Below are 21,911 nucleotides of genomic sequence, written 5' to 3' on the forward strand. Positions count from 1 at the left end.
TTTTTTTTTTTTTTTTTTTTTTTTTTTTTTTTTTTAAATTAAGTAAAAAGCTATAAGCCGAAGGCCTTGTGGTCAAGCGGCACCCGGTGTACACTCCCATGTGAAAGGGAGTGGGTTCGAGCCTTAGTGGAGGCATTCAGTAGGTTGAGAAAGTAACTACGTACGGATACTGCATCGTAACCGAATCAGAAGAACTCAAAAAAATAGTAAAAAACTATAAAGATGACGAAAATGACCTAGCTAATAAATATATATATATATATACGTATTTATATTAATTTATTTTTTAATTAATTAGTACTTGGCTCGCGGCCCGCACGGGCTAACCCGCGTGGATTGCGGGTCAATTTTGGCCCGCGTTTTCGCGGGCCTAACTTTTCATGACCCTACCTCGCCCCACCTCAAGGTGGGTGCGGGCCAGCTCGCGGACTTCGGCCCATTCTGACAGTACTAGTAAAAACTGACCTCTAGACAGGATTATGGTTAGACTGCCTTGAACAGTCTCAACTTTAATCCTCCCTCAAATCGCGGGCGTAACTTTTCATGACCCTACCTCGCCCCACCTCGAGGTGGGTGCGGGCGAGCTCGCGGACTTCGGCCCATTCTGACAGTACTAGTAAAAACTGACCTCTAGACAGGATTATGGTTAGACTGCCTTGAACAGCCTCAACTTTAATCCTCCCTCAAATGGATTATGGTTAGATAAAACATATGCTATTTGATTACATGATCATGCAAGAGATAATCACCTGTGATAATTCTAGTTTCATTACCTAGCATAAAAAAGAAAAATCAATTTTACAGTCCCCAACCAAACACAGACATCAAAAATCAGTTTATAAGAAAATTGGTATAAAGATAAATTTAGCTGCTTAGAATATGTTTCATGACATAACAAGTAAAATTCTACAACTTATTACGCCAAAGAAAGGTCCCACCGAGATTTGAACTCGGGTTACTGGATTCAGAGTCCAATGTCCTGACCACTAGACCATGGGACCTTGATGTTTCGTTTTGTATTTCTTTATTAAATAAGTTTCTTTTAAATTCTTTTTGAAAATTTCCATATTCCTAGTTTCTGGATGATTACATGTTGCTAATAATAATGAATTTTTGCTTCCTGAATGAGTCTTTTTTTCTAATTAATAAAAAAAATTAGAAATTCATTTTTCCATTTCCTACCCAATTCAAAAAAAAAAAAAAGAAAAAAGAAAAAAGAAAAAAAGAATTCGACCTTTTTTTCTTTTTTTTTTAAAGATTGAAAATATGAATTTTATTTCTTAGTGGGTAACAATGAGGATATTGGTAAAGATGAATTTGCGAACAAAAAAAAACGTTGGCATCCACTAGTTTGCCAACTTATCTTTAGATGTGCCTGAGCTAAAGTTTTGCATTTTTTTTTTATAAAGATGTTAATGAAAATATAAACAAATAGAATATTTGGTTGTTTAAGTTTAAAAGTATTTTAGACATTAAACATTTTAATTTTTTTTTTAATTCAGTTTGTGATAATTGGTTTTTACTAATTAACTATTTTTTATTGAGTTGATGCACTACTTCTATTTTGTAGTGTAATATTTTTTAATTGTGAAATTACAAATACTTATGCATATTATATTAAGAAAAATTATTTACAAATATAACCCTATATTTTTTCTACACACATGTATACCATGCTTTGTTTCCTCTCTGTCTCATTCATATATATATATATATAATTGTGTTCTGGTGCTGTAGGTAGTCCCAAGTGCGACAATGGAATTAGATCTGCGCTGTTAATTTTAATTTCGCAATTGATCTCAATCGTTGATCTTTGAGATGTTGAATTTCACGCACTGAGGGGTAAATTAGTTAAACAAAAAAATTTAAAAATAACAGTTCTTACTATTGTCTTTTCCACAACGTCTCCATTTACTTTGATTAGTTTGCATTTCATCTTCAGCAATCGGTGAATTTCGTAGAACAAAGCAATCATAACAACCACAACAATGACGTTTGAAAAGAATGTACCCCAACCAAACCAAACTTAGCAACCAACAACGGCTGTAAAAGGTAAATTTCATCTATTTTGAAGTGATTAGATTAGGGTTTAAGATTAATTAAATTATGCTCTACCTTTAGGTGTATGTGCATATTTAAAACCTTAGATGCGTACTTAAACCCTTTAGCTGCGTAGGTGAAGTGTTTAAGGTGCATGGGTTAACCTATCACTTGCATTAGAGTGCAAAGTGTGAAATCACACTGTAATGTGCGTGTTGTAACGCTTGAGGTGCGTACTTAAACCTTTTAGGTGCGTAGGTGAAGTGGTTAATGTGTGTGCTTAAACTATGATATGAAAATTTCATCTACTTTGAAGTGATTCACCTAGGGTTTAAGATTAATTTAAATTGCACACTACCTTTAGGTCCGTGCGCATATTTAAAACCTTATGTGCGTAATTAAACCTTTTAGTTGCGTAGATGGAGTGTGTAAGGTGCGTGGGTTAACCTATCACTTGTATTAGAGTTCGAAGTGTGAAATCACATTTTAGGTTCGCAGTTGTAATGCTTGAGGTGCGTACTTAAACTTTTTAGGTGTGTAGATGAAGTATTTAAGGTGCGTGATTAAAAATACGCACTGCATTAGAATTCGAAGTGTGAAATCGCATTTTAGGTGCCCACAAAATGGATCCGTTGGGACACAAGTGCTATACTATTTGGAAGATGTGTACAACATTCCTCGTATGAATTGGTGCTCATTTGTTATGAACACGTTGATGGAGAAATCAGTACAGTGGTTAAAGAAGAAATTTGAATATTTTCCTAGTCTTCTATTGTTTTTGCTTATAAGTTTTAATAGTAGTTTATGTTTCTAACACCATTTATTTGTTTTCAGGTCTTTTATGTTGATCGCATTGTGCTATTCAATCGTCATGTTTAAACGATGAACATATGATCATTTTGAAGGATCGACAAAATGAAGAGCTTAATGATGGTGGTTTTTGTCAGGTCGAATTGAGGCTCGTTATATGCCTACAACAGTTGTTTCGGCCCTAGAACTAGTAATGTCTAAGGACCATCTACATCAGATCTCGAGGTTCAACCACAACGTCAAGAATCTCCCCAGGTTGAGTTGGAGTGTCCAACATCTTCAAAGGCCCAAACTGGGCCAGCTGATGAGTTGCAGGTGTGGTCTTTAGTCTTTAAGTTTTAATTAAAAAAAACACACCTTACTGTGTAGAAATACGCACCTTAAGTGTTATTAACACGCACTTTAACATTTAAAACCACACACCCTAAGTCTTAGCATTGGTAGTTGTCAACTCTACGCTTTAAAACAACGACGTACCCAATGCTTGACAATCTTAATTGTCAATTGAATACACATTTAGCTTTGAAACTATGCACCTTAAGTTTTAAATTCAAGCACCTAAAGGCATGGCATTAGTAATTTTCAACTTAGCTTGCACCTGCAATGCAATTTAGTTTTATTTTAACTCGCCCTAAGGGTTACAACAACGCACCTTAAGGTTTCAAAAAACACACCTTCTTGTTTAAAATAGTGGACCTAAAGTTTGACAGCCGTAATTCTCAACTTTTCATTGAAAGGTAGTTTAGATTGGTTTTAATGCATATTTATCTTTGAAAATTTGCATCCTAAGTTCTAAATTCACATTTATCCGTAAGTTTTGCTACCATGCACCTTAAGGTTTATTAGCACACACCTTAAGTTATATTTTCACGCACTTTAAATTTTATTATCACTCACATTAAGGTTTTTAAAACGCACCTTAAGTTTTACTAGAAAGCACCTTAAGGTTTATTTGCACGCACCTTAAGCTTGAAAAACACCTTTAGTCTAATATATTTTTAATTTTTTTTTGGAAATCACTCATACATCCATGAATTCAAAGAAAGTTTGCAAGCATTTGGTGCTAACATGGTAAAGATAATTAATCTAGCCTAGAAAGCACCGCCAATGATTGCAGGCAATGACCAAGTGAAGTCATTGCAGTCGTTGGCTCAAAAGATGCTTGGTGCTGGGAAAGAGGTGGTGCAACCTCCTCTTTCACAAAATGAGCCTGAATCAATGAGCAGCCAAGACTCGTTTTGGGGAAACGCATAGAATCTTGTTGCTATTGATCTTGCTATACAAAGGAGGCTGGAGTATATCAAGGAGGTGTCTGACATGCCAAGTCTCAATCTTGGTTTTACTCCCACTCCACTAGATGCTGGGAAATGTTCTTGGGCTAATGTTGCAAATATTGCTGCGCATTGCACTCCCCAAAAGGAGGATCAATAGCATGTTGGATAGGGTCACCAAGAGGTTTCTACCAAGAACAACGACAAAGGAAAAGTTGTTCTAGTAGGAGTTGAAGTACTTGCTCTAATGGAACAGCAAATTCAAAGGAGCAAGTCAGCTAGCAGATGTTGAAGTACTTGTTGTAGTCCAAGTTTATTCTGAGCAGGTAGCAAAGCAGCAGCTTGATGTAGAAGTACCTTTTCAAGTTCAAGTTTCTACTGAACAGGTACCGCAACAGCAGGTTGAAATCAGCAAAATTGTACAACTAGCAACAGCCCTAGTACAACAGCAAATTGTGTCAAGTAATGACACTAGGTTGAAGTGGCTTCCATGGTGCAACAATGTTCCGACTCAAGCACATCAACTGCAACCACAACACATAAGCAGTCTTTTGAATCGATCAAGGAGGCTGAAGCTGCAGAGGTTAAAAATACGAGTCCAGAAAGGTCGCAAAAGGCAAAGTAACAACCTTTCAGGTGCAAGCTCAGAAAGAAGTAGCAAGGAGACCAACAAAAATGTCAGGTTCAATGAAATCTCCATTTAGGTCAAGACAAGTTAATGTTTGTCAACCATACATTGCCAATGAGAAGGAATGTAAGCGTTGGGTTTTTGAAAGCAAGGATTCGGCTGAGTAAGTATTACTTTAAGTGTCTATTTGTTTTGTTATAAATGTACTTGTTAATTGCACATTTTATTATTTTATCTTCCAAATTTTAACTGAATGTTGTAGGTTTGATTTTGTTTTTCAATATGGGTCGAGAGGTATGATGATGTGTTTGCTGATGTCCTTGAAGTAAAAAATGTATGTGGAATCTAGTGTGCTGGATACATGGTGTGTCATTTTAAATGACAGGGAGAAGTACATAGATTCAAATTCTCCTTACAGATTTTTCTTTACAACATATGCAGTGGTAAGTCATTTTTTAACTCACCTTAAGTGTTAAAACAATGCACCTTAAGATATATTTTTACGCACCTTAGGGCATGTCTTCACACACCTGATGCAACTTGTTAGTGCAACCCTTTTCAGATGTATCTTAACTCACATTAAGCCTTTAAATAATGCACCTTGAGGTGTATTTTCATGCACCTAAGGGTATGTCTTCACACGCGTAAGGCCTTTCTGTTGTAATTTTCTAAAAGCATTTGTAAGGCTTTTTAGACATACTAGTAATTTTCGCTAGTGCGTTGCACTAAATAAATTTGTTATAATATTTTAAGAATATTTGGATCGATATACAATCTATATAATCTATATATTATCTATATAAAAACAACATCCTCCTCCTAAATTTTCTCGCTCAAATATATTAGTTATAATTGGTAATAAGCTCTAAGAGTGTGGAATGACCTTGATAAAGGCTTCCTCCTAGTTAATATGACATCCATTATCTAATCAATTGACTATTTTCCTTGTTTTTTGGTTCAATTGTGTTTCCTTGTCCTAATCCAAGTTATTATTCCCCTCCACTTTTACCACTTTTTGTTATCTCATTCCTTTGTTAGTTGTTTTCATTATTACATTATTCAAATCTTTGCTCGAGGTTAGATTTTTAATTGAAGAGTTACAACCTTGTGCTTGAGAAGCAATTTAAAAAAGCTTAACTCTTACTATCAGTCTTTGAGGACGATATCTGGTGTGAGGATACCTTTTCACAAAAATCTCACCCAAAATATTCTTCTATTAATAACAATGTGGTTAAATTAAATGCAATATACTTTAAAAACATATATGATATAGCATAGAGTGTTCCAATTTTTGTTAAAAAGGATTCCATTGACTAGTAATGGGTAACTATAAAAACTTACATATCTTTTTGTGACAATAATATGGTTAATAATTTGTTTAAACTATCAAGATTTGTTTAGATGTCTGAGTATTTTTTTTTAAAATGAAATGAATGTCATGGTTATTTGCAAAAAATGGTTAAACCTTGGAACTCTATTTTGCTTTTAGATATTTTTATTTTTTTGTGTTTTACTTTTAAGTCTTTTTTTATGGCCTATAAGACTAGGGAGTTATCTGTCCGTGTTTCTTTTTCTTTTGCTTTATGTGAGGTTTTTTGTGATTTTTTGGGAATATGTATTTGTTTTGTTGCTTCTTTTGTTCTATGTGATGTTTCTGTGGGCGCAGGGTCTGTGTGCGCCTGTTGTTTTAGTTTGAGATTCTGTGCCTTTTGTTACTGTTCAGAAATTAGTTGGATTTTATCATTATTTATGTACCAATTGTTTCTATTAAAGCACATATACTATTTGGTTTTTTCCTAGTTTGTGTCGATTTGAGTTAATACTATTTTGAGTCCTCTGAGTATAGTGGCTTTGACACGTTTAATCCTATACTTTCAAATTGACCACTCGTGGTTCCTTGACTTTCAAATTGTTACCATTTGTTGTCCAAGTTAACCATCCATGACCTTTTAACTTTTAAAATTTAACCAGTCGTGGTCCTCTTGGAATGTTAAAATTTGATAGTTGAAGAACCATGAGTGGTTACCTTGGAACACGGATGGTTTCAATTTGAAAGTCGAAGGACCATGTGTGATTAATTTGAAAGTTTAGTACTAAACTTGACAAAACCACTATACTCAGAGGACTCCATATAGCATTATTTTGTTTAATCATGCATGTCTTGTGGTGATCTGGTGATGAGTTGGTTGGTACATTGTTGTCAACAATTATATAATAGCCTAGTTTGGTAATAATATTCTTGATAAAGATTTTTCTATTTTGTTTATATCTACCTATTTTCATAATGTGGGGGTTTCTTTTTAGAAATTTAGGTTGTGGTTTGACTAGGAGTCTAGGATAATGCTCTTTGTTGTGGGTTACCTTATCGTAGGAGTGAGATAATATATGTTTTGTTGTATTGAGTTGTACTACATTGATGGTTGACCTATGATGTTGTGAGGAGCTGTCTATCATGAGAGGGAGCATGGTTGTGGTGTGGTGTGGCATGATGATGTCCAATGTTTATTGAGACCTTGGTTTTGGCTATCATTTAACCTTTGTTTAGGTTGTTTTCATACTTGATTTTCTTAGGCTACTAAGTTAGTCAGCTTCTATCTCTATGCTTTGTGTATTCTTTTTAATCGAGGTTGATTGTGTATAAGGCTTTTGTTGTTATTTTTTGGGGCTTAACTTTTATTGCTTGATTTTACATTTGTTTTGGAAGGCACGCTTACATATTTATTAAAACTATTAATTAAGATTCCAAAAGTAAATGCATCCTTTTGTTATTTCAAATAATAATATACTAATTAATATATATATTACAATATGGGTCATGTCACACTTATAACCAAATGAGACAAATGAACACAATCCACTAAAATTACGAGCGGTTTATTTGCCATTACTAGTTATGCTAGTTGTGTCATCTTAGCAATGAACAATTTTTAGTTGGATTGAATTGTCTATCTTCAATGTCGTACCTATGTTGCTCGAAAACATTTTGTCTCATAAACATATCGAATCTCATTCGAAAATGTTTTCATGTTGTTCCTTAATTAATCAAAAATTTTTAGATCATTTCCTAATTAATTAAAAATTTAGAAACTTGTTTATGCATTTTCGACCTAAATAAAATAAAATTTGACCTAGTTTTTGAAATTTTGAACCGATTACAAGAAAAAAAAAATTGAAAATGTGTTTCCTGGCCAAAAGTAAAGAAGATATTAGTGAAGATGAATTCTAATGAAATTTCACCTAAACCTAATATTCTTTTTTTGAAAGTAAACGTAGCTATTCCATTAATTCATAACATAAAACGTTTACATCAACGATCAATGAAATGGTAAACCATTCCTTACAGTCAGACATAGAAACAACTTTTCTAACTATACTATAGAAAACTTGAATCGCAGACTGTTTCATAACTAGGAAGCTATGTTCCTTCAAGGAGCTTAAAGCTTCATAAAAAATCTGGGTCTTCGTCATCATTCATTTTTGCTCGCCCAGGATAAAATCAACACTTGCCGAAACCAAACTAAACGATTTATGCTAATGAAAATGAAAAGCTCGTGAAAGTAACGAGATGAAAAATGCTCGTGAAAGTAACGAGATGAAAAATGCTCGTGAAAGTAACGAGAGGAAACACAATAATAGAGAAAATAAAAAGTAGGTAAAGTCAAAGTAGGGTTGGGAGTTCGAGACTACCAACACAAACCCCAATACCTACCTACTATTATTTTATTCAAAGGGAAAGAAAACAGAAGACGAAGATCTATGGAGGTGGTCGGAGGCGGACGGACCTGCGACAGTGGCCGGGGCGGAAGAAGAGCGAGAGCAAACGTAGAAGGTGACTAAAACCGCCGGCTCAAAGCTCCATTAGAGCTCTGGCCGGAGGCCGGCGGTGGAAGCCGAAGTTGAGCAGCAGAGAAAGGCATTTGGTTTTAGAGAGAAAAGGGAGGCATCATTAGGGTCCTAAACCTAATATTCTTAATTTTCTGATTAAGCTTTTGTCTTATCTATACGAAACTTATCATTTATAAACCCTAATCGATATATCACACAATTCATGCAACAATAGTATAGATAATAGTGCGAAATAGAAATGTAGAAACTAAACTGGAACACGATATTGTTTACCCAGTTCGATACAACAGTATCTATGTTTGGGGACGGCCAACAGTGCATCCAATCAACTATACTAAACACCAAAAGTACAGAAGATAAGAGAAACGTTCACACCCGAGTGATCCCTTACAAGGTATCTACTTAACTGACTTATGGCTACAGTAGATTGTCAAGATCGGAGATCCGTGCTTCAGAAGTCCAAAGAAGTCCCCTTCTTGAAGAGCTGCTCTGTAGCTGTCCGTCTCGCTGGCTCACTCTACGCTACACCACAGCTACATGGCCTTCACGTCCACAGATTAAGCAAATTTTGCCTTCTCAAGTTCATCAACTTAAATCTCCAGAACTTGGTTTTCTTGAGAAAACTAAGTAATCAAAGTGGATCTTTTAGAGCATTAAGGGAGATGGTTATCTTTCAAGTCAGAACTTGTTTATTCTCGTATCTCTTCTTGAACCATCTATCACCCTTTAAATAATACTCGGACTTAGGTAGACACGGTAATCCTTAACAATTAAATCCTTATAGTCAATTATTGTGATGCCCTTTGAGGTGTCCTGAAGATAGGGACTTTCTTGTAAACACGCCTCTTTACCGGTAACCGCTCTACTTAGCTCAGTAAGGATAAGTCGTGACGTCCAACGAATACATCCCGGACGCTCTGTCATAGAGTTTGATCAATCAGGTCTTCACACTTAACACTAAAAGACTCTAGACTTATATATAATTAATTTTTCATAATAAATCATCCAATTACATCAGTGGGGTTAGATATAAAACACTAACATCTAACATTAAAAACATTGGCATCCTTTAGTTTACCAACTTATCTTCAGATGCGCTTAATGCGCTTGTACTGATGTTTGCATTTTTTATGAAGATATTACTGAAAATTTAAACAATTAGAACAAATAAATTTTTAAAAACTATTTTGGAGTTTAGACATTGTATTTTTATTTTAAATTGACTTTTTTATAATTGGTATTTATTATTTAACTATTTATTATTGAGTTGAAGCACTACTTTTATTATTTAGTATTGTTATATTTTAAATTGTGAAATAAGTAATATTTATGCCCATAAGAAGGACCAACTGAAGACACTGGTGAACCTTCTAACCTTACAGATAAGACCCAAGGGGTTAAACCAATACGAATAAAAAAGAATACTCGACCAAAATACTTGGTGATCGATCTGTTGGAATTCGAACTAGAAGTAAACTAAGAGGTAATCTAGTTGAGCTTGCTGGCTATCCATGATACACATCTAAAATTGAGCCAAAGAATATCAAAGAGGTTCTTCAAGATGACTTGTGGATAAATTAAAGGCGAGGCAAGATGAACTTGGTCAGTTTGAACAAAATCATGTATGGGACTTGGTGCCTAGACCTAAAGGTGTTAACATAATTGGAACCAAATGGATCTTTAAAAATAAGACAAACGAAGTCATCAATGTAGCAAGAAATAAAGCATGACTGGTTTCTCAAGGATATACCCAGATTGAGGATATTGACTATGACGAAATGTTTACACTAGTTGCAAGGTTAGAATCTATTCGAGTATTGCTTGCAATTGCTTATGTGTAACACCCCAAATTCTAACACTAAAACTATAAAAAAAAAAAAAAAAAAAAAAACTAATGAAAGCTTATAGGTGCTAATTTGTGTATATTGTTCCCCCTTTCACTGAGTCATTTTGTTTATAGATCATTCAAAATTCATGAGAATTAGTGCTTATTTGTGTTATTTTGCAAGGAGTTTGGATTTGGAAGCAAAGATGAATATTTTCATGTATTTTGGAGGGAACTAGAGTTAAAAGGAGCATTTTGGATGCATTTGGAGTCCATGAGAGCCAAGGAGAAGCTATGGAGATGGATGCATAATTTTCAAGGGTGCCTAAGAGTGGTATTTTCAATGGTTTTGATCATATGGACAAACCAAGGAAAAAGTGGAACAAGTGCCAAAAAATCTAAAATTCTCACATAGATCTGCCACTGTTTGGTATTTTGACCATATCTCAGCCTAGAAATGTTCAAATAAGGTGATTCTTGCTCCATTGAAAAGCCAACTTGAAGGACTGCAACTTTGTTGAAGACCACAAAGGACAACGAAGTGGGTTTGGGGTGAAAAATAGCCTAGAAGTCAAAATAGTTGCACAGAATTCTGATTTACAATGAAGAATGCAATTTCTAGAGAGTTGGCACATGGCCACCTACACGGGCCGTGTAGGTGGCCATGTGGCTCCTGCTCTGTTTATATCTAAGCTTGTTTTGAGCATTTTGAACTCGGTTTTGACCCATGGTTGAACCCTAGACACTCCATTTCACTTCCTTTCATATTTTTAGGTTAGATTAGGCTTAGATTTAGGTTTCTAAACATTCAATAGAGAAGTTTTCTTTCCCTTATCTCTTTTCTTTTGCAAGATTTATGTTTATTACTTGTGCTTTTGTGTTTCTTATGCTATTTAATCATGAGTAGTTAGTTTATGGGCTTGAGTTAGGGTTGTATTATCTATCTTGATGCTTAATTTTTTATTATTGCAAAAAAATGGAAGAACCTCAACCTAGAGTTCATGTGTTTATGAGGGTATTGTGTTTGAATCTTGTTTATGTATGATGTACACATTCATTAGCATGTATCTGGAGGATTTCTTGCCTCAATGAGAGTTGGGTGATGAACTTTTGTCACCCCTTGCATAAACCTGATTTCTTCCCATGAAAATAGGGGAAATTGGGGGCTTTAAAAATGCTTATGTGCTTTAAGAACTAGGATTGATACACCATAAAAGTGGGGCAACCGTTGCTCTAATCCTTGTTTATTTGCTTACAACTGTGGCTTTAGACTAGGATTCTTCGTGCATTCCCGCTTGATTCCTTGGTTATTTGTTCTCCCTAATCCCGTAGGTTGTTGAAGCAATCTAGATGGTAATACCCCCTAACTTGAGTCCTATTTCTTTATTTTGTATTTATCTCTTGTCCATATGTGTTTGTTCTACCTAGTTTTTGTTTGCTTAGCTTCTTATTGATCTCCTTGTGCTAGTGCCTAGTTTTGTGATCGCATAACCCCAATCCTCAGTGGAACGACATTTCACACCCATACACTCACAATCACTCATTTTTTCTATGACCAAAAGCATCACATTAAATAAACATTCAGCTCTAAATTAGATTAATTCATTACAAAGTCTACAGGAGTGTTACCGTCGCCAATCTTGGACATATGCCAGGCTACAACCAAAATAAGTTTTCCAAAAGTAAATGGTTTCTACAAGACCCATAATAAGTTAATTTACAAACTTCTCAAAAATCAAAGTTTAGAACGAAGGAAGATTAAAATGTTAAAGGATCCGTCAACAACCCAAGTCATAACATCTAAACTACAATCATAAAGAGCCAAATCTACACCAAAGGATCTACAAGGAGACTACCACAACTATTGCACCCTCTCGAAAGCAATCATAACTCTAGACCTGAAAATTGTAAGTTCAAAACATATAGAAAATCACAAAATTAGCATAAAAATGCTAAGCAAGGCTCACTCTTCCCCGTAAACTATTTACATTTATATATATATTTTTTAAGAAAATAGGGTTATATTGCCAAAATCATAAGATTTATATTTAATCAAAACATTCCACATTTAAGATAGGCAAACAATCCCAACTCACGCATAGGCTCAAAATGTTAGTATGAGTTAAAGGGAAAGATTTAGTAAAGTGTTATATATATATATATATATATATATATATATATATATATATATATATAGCAAAACAACATAAGATATCAGTCATAGTATCATTTAAAACACAACTAAAGGTATAAATATGGAGGGTCTCATGTACAATTCTCATCACAATTCCAAATATCTCAAATACAATCATTGAGAAACTCAATGAGCCCTTTGAACAGTAACCCTTTGAACACATCACAAAACCCCCACTTTCACCTTAAGTGTGCACACCCATAATTTGGGATTGCAAGCCCAAACGACTAGTTTCCATAATTCGAGATTGCAAGCCCAAACGATTAGTAAACTAGTCCTAGTAACCTAGGATATTTTCAACCAGGTTACGTCTCAAATAAGTATCTGTAGGGTCGGGGCCCACACTAAGACCCGAGTCCACAATTGGCATATCCTCCAAAATACGTACATTTGTATAAGTTGTCCTTTCAAAATAGTATACAAATAAAACATGTTTTTGTCTTTTTTTTTAGTACTACTGACTCTGTTACAATGCAAGATCTATATTTTTTACTACATTCTCAACCTACTGAAGCACAAAGAGTCAATATTGACTGCACTGAGGCTCGAACCCACCCCCTTCCATATGGGAGTGCAACCAGGTGCCACTAGACCACAAGGTCTTGGCAATATGTTTTGTCTTTAGGCTATCCAAATATGATTTTCAAAACACAATAGGGTACATAACTCATCATTATACATAGTCTCATAATAAGATTTATAACTCCAAAGTTATAACGTAAGTTATGTATATATAATCTCAAAATGTATGTATGAATATACGAAATTCAATCTTAAAGTAAAACATTCCTCAACTAAATAACTTATAAATCTCATAACACATTTGTATACATTAAAACATCATGTATATAGGGTTTATCGTAGTAGAAAACACTTGAATAATTTCCAAAATATTTCTTCAAAATTTAGAATTTGAGCAAATGGGATACACAAACATCACAAAAAACTCACGGGTCCAAAGAACCCGTGAGGGGCTTGAGGTGGACTCCTAGGTCCTGCTACCACAGTACTGCATCTTCCTAACTAGTCCCCAAGGACCCCTTGATTGGCCCCGCAACAGAGTCTAGTGGCCACCTCACAGGTTGGGTTACAAGACCAAATTATACTACTTTTGGGGGACATTTATTGGCTAATTTGGGGTTGGGTGTGCTCTATTTGTGCTTAAAATACCTTAAAACGTGATAAATTGTGTTGAAGGGCTAACTTTGCGGTATTTTTGTATTTTGAAAGAAAATAAGGCTAATCCAATGATAATTTGGACAAAAATGAACAATAATATGATAGAAGCAAATCTCAACTATTGCGAGCTGCATTATGCTCGTAACAAGGCTCATAAGCCATAATGCTTAGGATCATAAAGGTCATCTAGGCTATTATGAGCGTTATTACGCTAGTAACGGGGGTTCGTAATTAACTAGAAGGATCAGAAAATCTCATTCTTTCTGTTACAAGGCACATTGCATTGGTAGCGGACCTCGTAGCGTAGGCATATCCGAAAAGTATAAGAGGGATAAATTAGAATTTTTGAATGAGCTTTTTACATTCCCTTAGATTTCTCTCCTTACTCCTTAGATTACCTTAAAAGTACTTTTACATTTCAGCACTTTAACATTCAAATTCTTGTCAATTTCATTCCAAATTATAATCTTTACTTAAATTTACTTACAATTGCAACTTTTGATCAAAGATTGGAAATTTCTAATTTTAATATAGATAAGTGCATCTCAATTTCCTTTCTTGAAATTTTACTTTGTGCTTTCGTTACCTTGATATTCTATCTTGTGTTAGCTATGAATTGTGCTTTGATCTTGAATTCCTTATTATTTCTTTCTTCAATATGTGTGAGTTGATCTCTTTGGAGGAACATAAAGATGTAAATTAAGTGTTTGGACATGCGATATTGAATTGGTTGAGTAGGGGATATGAGACTTGATTTGGATGATGCTGATCAACATGATTAAGTCCCGATTAGGAGGTGACAACCTAATCTAGGTTCAATGTGTTGATCAACCATGCTTCGCCTATGAGAAAATAGGAGTATGAGATGTCTAGGATACCAAGTGTTCAATACAAATGCCTCTTAGCTACTTATGAGTCATAACAATGTTCTTAAGTGCTCTAAGAGTGTGGAATGGCCTTGATAAAGGCTTCCTCCTAGTTAATATGACATCTATTATCTAATTAATTGACTATTTTCCTTGTTTTTTGGTTCAATTGTGTTTCCTTGTCCTAATCCAAGTTTTTATTCCCCTCCACTTTTATCGTTTTTTTTGTTATCTCATTCCTTTGTTAGTTGTTTTCATTATTACATTATTCAAACCTTTGCTCGGGGTTAGGTTTTCAATTGAAGAGTTACAACCTTGTGCTTGAGAAGCAAAAAAGCTTAACCTTGTTAGTCTTTAAGGAAGATATCTGGTGTGAGGATACCTTTTCACAAAAATCTTACCCAAAATATTCTTCCATCAATAACAATGTGGTTAAATTAAATGCAATATACTTTAAAAACATATATAATATAACATAGAGTGTTCTCCTTTACCAAAGGTCAAGGGTTCGATCATTGGCTTTGGGAATGCAATAACCTTAAATCTCTAGGTCAGTTGTTCCACCCAATAGAGGTGCCTACAATCTAGCGAGTGAATTAGTCACTGTGTCCAACTGTGGAAACCCTGGGCTACAACAAAAAATAATAGAGTATTCTAATTTTTGTTAAAAAGAATTCAATTGAATAGTAATGGGTAACTTTAAAAAATTAAATATCTTTTTGTGACAATAATATGGTTAATTATTTTGTGTAAACAATCAAGATTTGTTTAGATGTGTGAGTAATTTTTTTAAATGAAAGGAATGTCATGGTTATTTGTAAAAAATGGTTGAACCTTAGAACTCTGTTTTGTTTTTAGATATTTTTATTTTTTGTGTTTTACTTTAAAGTCTTTTTTATGGCCTATAAGACTAGGGAGTTATTTGTCCGTGCTTTTTTTTTTTTTTTTTTTTTTTTTTTGTTGTTTAATTTTTTTTTTTTTTTTTTTTTTTTTTGTTGTTTAATTTTTTTTTTTTTTTTTTTTTTTTTTGTTGTTTAATTTTTTTTTTTTTTTTTTTTTTTTTTGTTGTTTAATTTTTTTTTTTTTTTTTTTTTTTTTTGTTGTTTAATTTTTTTTTTTTTTTTTTTTTTTTTTGTTGTTTAATTTTTTTTTTTTTTTTTTTTTTTTTTGTTGTTTAATTTTTTTTTTTTTTTTTTTTTTTTTTGTTGTTTAATTTTTTTTTTTTTTTTTTTTTTTTTTGTTGTTTAATTTTTTTTTTTTTTTTTTTTTTTTTTGTTGTTTAATTTTTTTTTTTTTTTTTTTTTTTTTTGTTGTTTAATTTTTTTTTTTTTTTTTTTTTTTTTTGTTGTTTAATTTTTTTTTTTTTTTTTTTTTTTTTTGTTGTTTAATTTTTTTTTTTTTTTTTTTTTTTTTTGTTGTTTAATTTTTTTTTTTTTTTTTTTTTTTTTTGTTGTTTAATTTTTTTTTTTTTTTTTTTTTTTTTTGCTTTAGGTGAGGTTTTTTGGGAATATATATTTGTTTTGTTGCTTCTTTTGTTCTATGTGATGTTTCTGTGGGCGTAGGGTCTGTGTGTGCCTGTTGTTTTAGTTTGAGATTCTGTGCCTTTTGTTATTGATCAGAAATGCGTTGGATTTTATCATTATTTATGTACCAATTGTTTCTATTAAGGCACATATACTTTTTGGTTATTTTCCAGTTTGTGTCGATTTGAGTTAATACCATTTTGGGTCCTATGAATATAGTGGTTTTGACACGTTTAATCCTACACTTTCAAATTGACCACCCGTGGTTCCTTGACTTTCAAATTGTTACCATTCATCGTCCAAGTTAACCATCCATGACCTTTTAACTTTTAAAATTTAACTAGCCGTGGTCCTCTTGGAATGTTAAAATTTGATAGTTGAAGAACCATGAGTGGTTACCTTGGAACACGGATGGTTTCAATTTGAAAGTCGAAGGACCACGTGTGATTAATTTGAAAGTTTAGTACTAAACTTGACAAAACCACTATACTCAGAGGACTCCATATAGCATTATTTTGTTTAATCTTGCATTTCTTGTGGTGTTCTTGTGATGGGTTGGTTGGTACATTGCTGTCAACAATTATGTAATAGCCTAGTTTGGTAATATAGAGTAATATTCTTGATAAAGATTTTTCTATTTTGTTTATATCTACCTATTTTCTTAATGTGGGGTTTTTTTTAGAAGTTTATGTTGTGGTTTGACTAGGAGAATGCTCTTTGTTGTGGGTTACCTTATCGTAGGAATGAGATAATATATGTTTTGTTGTATTGAGTGTACTACATTGATGGTTGACTTATGGTGTTGTGAGGATCTGCTTATCTTGAGAGGGAGCATGATTGTGGTGTGGCATGGCATGATGATGTCCAATGTTTATTGAGACTTTGGTTTTGGCTATTGTTTAGCCTTTGTTTAGATTGCTTTAATACTTGATTTTCTTATGCTACTAAGTTAATTAGCTTCTATCTCTATGCAACCCTTTTGTTATTCAAATATGGGTCGTGTCATGCTGCACTTATAGTCAAATGAGGCAAATGAACACAATCCACTAATTCATACACATTTAAAAATTCTTTACAAATTCAATTGTTGGATAACCACAATGTGATATCTCTTTCATCATAGATGAATTCCACCACTTAATTGTATAAGGTTTGGAACACTCTTATTCCTCTAACTCACATAGTATATTTCTATAAACTTTGCATATTTTAATTTACATAGTGAGAATTTTCAAACTAATCAATAAAAATGTTTCAAGTAGTGAATGCCACCATAGTTAATAATAATAATAATAATAATAATAGATTATAAGAATGTGAAGATAACATTATGGGTGTGTTTGGTTGGTGGGTTTAGACATAAGGAATGGTATAAAAGTGATTGTTTGTGTTTGGTTGATAGGTTTTGTGAATGCTACTATGGGTTTAGAATACCTCATTAATGAGAAAATCCATACCCTTATTAAATAAGGGTTTCATTTCCCTTCCTCCTTTCTTCCCTAACTATTAATAATCATTCACATTCCACCCAACTACCAAACATGCTAAACACTTTCACCAAAACCCATTACCATTATTAGATATTTGATACCCATTCCGATTCCGATTTCGATTCCCATGTGCGAACCAAACGCACCCTATCTCTTTATTAAAAAAAAATCTCTTTATGTATGATCAAAGAAAAAAAAAATATACATACCAATATTCAATATTGTTCATCTTTTCATAACATATTATATATTATTTATAATAAATTAAAAATATATAGATTCAAGTGTCATTCAAAAATTACATTAGTTAAATTTCAAAACAAGTGGTAAAAGCTATTTAAAATATCAAATGATATAAAGAAAGAGCAAATCTTCTCTAGTATTAGACAATATGAATGTATTGTATATTTGTTGAAGCTAGATGTGATAGGTATAGTCTTTTAGAATACAAATTTAACCTCCTTTTAATTTTACATTTTTTGATATAAAACGTATAAGCAAAGAATTAAAATGGTACTATTGAATGTGAATAAGATTGAATGAGTTTCATAGAACTTATTTAGAATTACTCATTTATTCCATTTTATATGTTTGGTTTGTTTAACAAGGTTTGACTGAAATTATTTTTAATCTAATTTTTCATAATATTAAGTTTACTATTAATATACAAAATTTATATATTTAAAAAAATACATTAAAATACTATTAAACACAAAAATTTAAATTTAAAAATAATAAAAATGCTAAAGAAAATAAAAAAAGAAAAAAAAATAACTTGATCGATAAATAGTAAATAAAACAGATAAAATGAAACAAAATGAGTATATATTTTTTTATTTTACTCGTATTAAAAAATGCAGAGAAAATAAAAATAAAAGTGGTATGTAAGGGCCCCACTTTTGTGCGTCAGCTTTCGCCAGTACGGACTCGATTTTCGGGAAAAGTCCAAAAGAGAAAAGTTTTGCCCTCCAAATCCAGACTTCCCCAAAATTTTCCCTCCTTTTCAGGGACCCGATCGCTTCCCACGTGTACCTTAGGCTGAATCTTATCCGTCCATTACAGATGGCACGGTCAGTATATCGGGCAGCCAGGAAAAGCATATATGACCGTCGGATTCAAGATCTACGTCGAAAAAACTACCCGGAGCAAGGAGCGGGCAGATCCTTGTTGCCTTTAAATAGCAGAGTATAAGCACTTTCATTTCCTCACTCAGGGCTCAGGCGAGGTGAAAGAGATTCTTCGAAACCCTCGCCCTCTAATTTTTCAATAATTTTATTTTATTTTTTCAATTTATTTCAGAAATTTCTCCATGGTGGTGGTTGAGTTTTCCGGCGATTTCATCATGAATTTCAACGGCGTTCTGTCCGAGCTTCAGCCGTAGACGCCGGAATCTCTGGCATTCCGAAACGCCGTTGCTACTCTGCTCTTGTTCTTCGTCTATGGCATCGGCTGTTTTGGCTAGCAGGAATGAACCACATTGGAGTGAACGGAAGTTATGTATGAGTGAATTCAACCCAAATTCCACCACCAATAACCCTCATTTTTATGGCCGAATCAACCCTAACCCTAACCCTAACCCTAACCATAGCCATTGTTCATTTAACCCTAGCCTTAGGGCTAGTAGCAGTTTCGGCGTTGCCGCCAAACCTCAGCGCCGGCACTTTAATCATCAGTCGCAGAGGTCCGTACCGCCGCTGCCGGAACGTTTGATTGATCGCAATGACTCCTTCCATAGAGAGTATGTGACCTTTAATCTGGGTTCCTACTCGAGACGGGAGATTAAGGAGCTGAAACAGCGCTTGATCTTCGATCTGGAGCGGGTCCAGGGCGTTTTGAAGAGGTTGGAGACCCTAGAGTTCGAAGCGAGAGCTTCATTCCATGGTTTGCAGCGGGGAGAAGCTCCAGAGCCCCCATCGCCACCGAAACTGCCGCAACCGCCGCGGCTTCAAATGAATCAGCCCGGAATGGAGGTTTTTCCCGAGAATCAAGCACCAAATGGCTTGGGGCATCATTTTCAGAGTTCTGAGATTTCTGGTGCGAAGAACAAGGGTAAAAGCAAGTCCTCTGGTAAAAAGAGAGCATTTCCAGACGCCGCAGAAGGAGATCATCCGCGAAAAGCAGCTAAATTGGATGGGGCTGAGGTTAGTATGATGAGGAGGTGCGCGCAGATCTTAACAAAGCTAATGAAGCACAAGTTTGGGTGGGTTTTCAACTCACCTGTTGATACTAAGGGTTTGGGGCTTCATGACTATCACGTGATCATTAAGCACCCGATGGATCTCGGAACGGTGAAATCACGGCTGGAGAGTTGTCAATACGAAACGCCCTTACAATTTGCCGGTGATGTTAGACTCACATTCAAGAATGCCATGATCTATAATCCCAAGGGTCAGGATGTGCACGCCATGGCGGAACTTTTGCTCAAGAATTTTGATGATATGTTCACATCAGCTTATCGGAAGTATGAAGCAGAGCTTAAGAAGGCTGTTGCAGCTCAAAAGAATGTTAGGGCTCAACCAGAGCGAATTGTGGCTTCAAGATCACCTGAGCCAATGCTCATTGCCAAAAATTCTGACATGGGAAGCTTATTAGATCCTCATCCTCTTCTCGTTTCAAATGCGCCTGTTTCTGTGCCTGCAGAAAAGCCTTCTCTACCGCCATTGGTGCTTCCAAGGTCGGGTAAATTGCCAAAGCCCAAGGCTAAGGATCCAAACAAAAGACAGATGACTTTTGAGGAGAAGGCAAGGTTGGGGATTGAGCTGCAGAACCTGCCGCAGGATAAAATGGATCACATGATGCAAATCTTAAGGAAGAGGAATTCTTCTGTGTCAACTGAGGGTGATGAGATTGAACTTGACATTGAGGCACTTGACAATGAAACACTATGGGAACTGGATAGGTTTGTGGGCTATCAGAAAAAGGCTTTAAACAAGATGATGAGGCAAGGCCTAATTTCAGGTGCTTCCCAAGAGAATATCATTGCAGAAGCTCCAGGAGTAGGAGAGAATGTCAGCAATGTAAGAGATGCATTTGTTTCACTAGGGTTGATTAACTTGACATTTTTGTTGCTAGTTTGGCTAATTATGTTTTTGTTTTTGCTATTTAGTTCACAGGAAATGTGCCTACAACACCAAACCTTGTGGTACATAAAGACCAGAAAGATGAAGCTGGTGAAGAGGATGTTGATATTGGGGAAGAAAGTCCAATCAATAACTTCCCCCCAGTGCAGATTGAGAAGGATGTCAGTAGATCAAGCAGCTCCAGCTCCAGCTCCAGCAGTGACTCTTCTTCCAGTGGTAAGGAGCTTCTAATATGCAATCATTGTCCTAAAGTCAATAGCATGTTTTGCTTAACACTTGCCTTGGATTAATCTGCAGATTCAGATTCAGGAAGCTCTTGTGGGAGTGATTCTGATGAGGATAGTGTACAGTTGCAAGAGACCTCTAAAATGTGTGATTCTTGATGGGTTTTCAATGTTGAGAAGTGGTGGGTTTAGGGCAGACAGGGTTTATGGTGTCTTTCATTCTGTTCTGAGTTATGTGATTTGCAGATTTGGTATGGAAGGTGAAGAATTGAAGCAGTTCTATGCAGGCAGGGAGGCTTAAGGTGTAGTATTTGTAAAGAGTGACCAAAATTAGAGACTAGGTGGAGGGTAGGTAACTGAGATGGGTTTTTTTTGTTATCAATGGCAGAGTAGGATGTTAGTGAGGAACTTGCAGAAGAGTTCCTATAGGTATGGTCAGTAGTTGGGACAATTGTTTTGTTTGTTTATAAAAAAAATCATAGTCCTTAGGAACATAGAAGTAATATGTACAGGAGAATGAAATGGCTGGCTGGCTTGCATGTATTAGCCCAAAATGAATGAAGGCAACTAGCATTTTCTTTATCCAATCTTCTTTGATCTGCTATTTGATGGTTTGCTGCTGCTTGTGCAATTATCAATACTTTCAAAGTAGAATTCTTGCAACAGAGTGAATTTCTGATAGACAGACTTCTAATGTGAACTAACTGCTATTTCAAGCCTTATGATAGTGGCCAGATGCACTTTGGAATCGAACATAGATGGATTTGCCCTGTTGATGATGAACATTAAAACAGAATCTTGATATACATAATGTGCCCAGTATGTGGAGATGGTAGTCTAAACTCTAAAGTTTGGATTTTAATGTGCTTATAATTTTTCTGTATGTTCAGGTGCCACTAAAATTTAAAAAATGAAATGCCATTTCTCATTTTAAA

The 21,911-nt window shown here is 34.5% G+C and overlaps 1 protein-coding gene and 1 non-coding gene across 2 annotated transcripts; one reads left to right on the forward strand and one right to left on the reverse strand.

The window, feature by feature from the left end:
* Positions 1-929: 929 nt before the first annotated feature.
* On the reverse strand, positions 930-1,001 carry TRNAQ-CUG. Its single transcript has one exon. It is a non-coding gene; the product is annotated as a tRNA-Gln (tRNA).
* A 17,894-nt stretch (positions 1,002-18,895) lies between these two features.
* LOC116020596 (transcription factor GTE7-like) lies at positions 18,896-21,563 on the forward strand. Its single transcript, XM_031261064.1, has 3 exons — positions 18,896-20,689; positions 20,779-20,968; positions 21,050-21,563. Exons 1-3 carry the CDS (start codon positions 19,112-19,114, stop codon positions 21,133-21,135), a joined length of 1,854 nt encoding a protein of 617 aa, XP_031116924.1. The 5' UTR covers positions 18,896-19,111; the 3' UTR covers positions 21,136-21,563.
* Positions 21,564-21,911: the final 348 nt, after the last annotated feature.

The sequence above is a fragment of the Ipomoea triloba genome, chromosome 5 (genome assembly GCF_003576645.1).
Source record: "Ipomoea triloba cultivar NCNSP0323 chromosome 5, ASM357664v1".
Lineage (NCBI taxonomy): Eukaryota > Viridiplantae > Streptophyta > Magnoliopsida > Solanales > Convolvulaceae > Ipomoea > Ipomoea triloba.

Excerpts from the sequence above, each read along its gene's own strand:
- LOC116020596 (XM_031261064.1), top strand. The coding sequence starts at position 19,112 with ATGGCATCGGCTGTTTTGGCTAGCAGGAATGAACCACATTGGAGTGAA. Across the intron at positions 20,690-20,778 it reads TAGGAGAGAATGTCAGCAAT|TTCACAGGAAATGTGCCTAC; the intron begins GTAAGAGATGCA and ends TTTGCTATTTAG. Across the intron at positions 20,969-21,049 it reads CAGTGACTCTTCTTCCAGTG|ATTCAGATTCAGGAAGCTCT; the intron begins GTAAGGAGCTTC and ends ATTAATCTGCAG.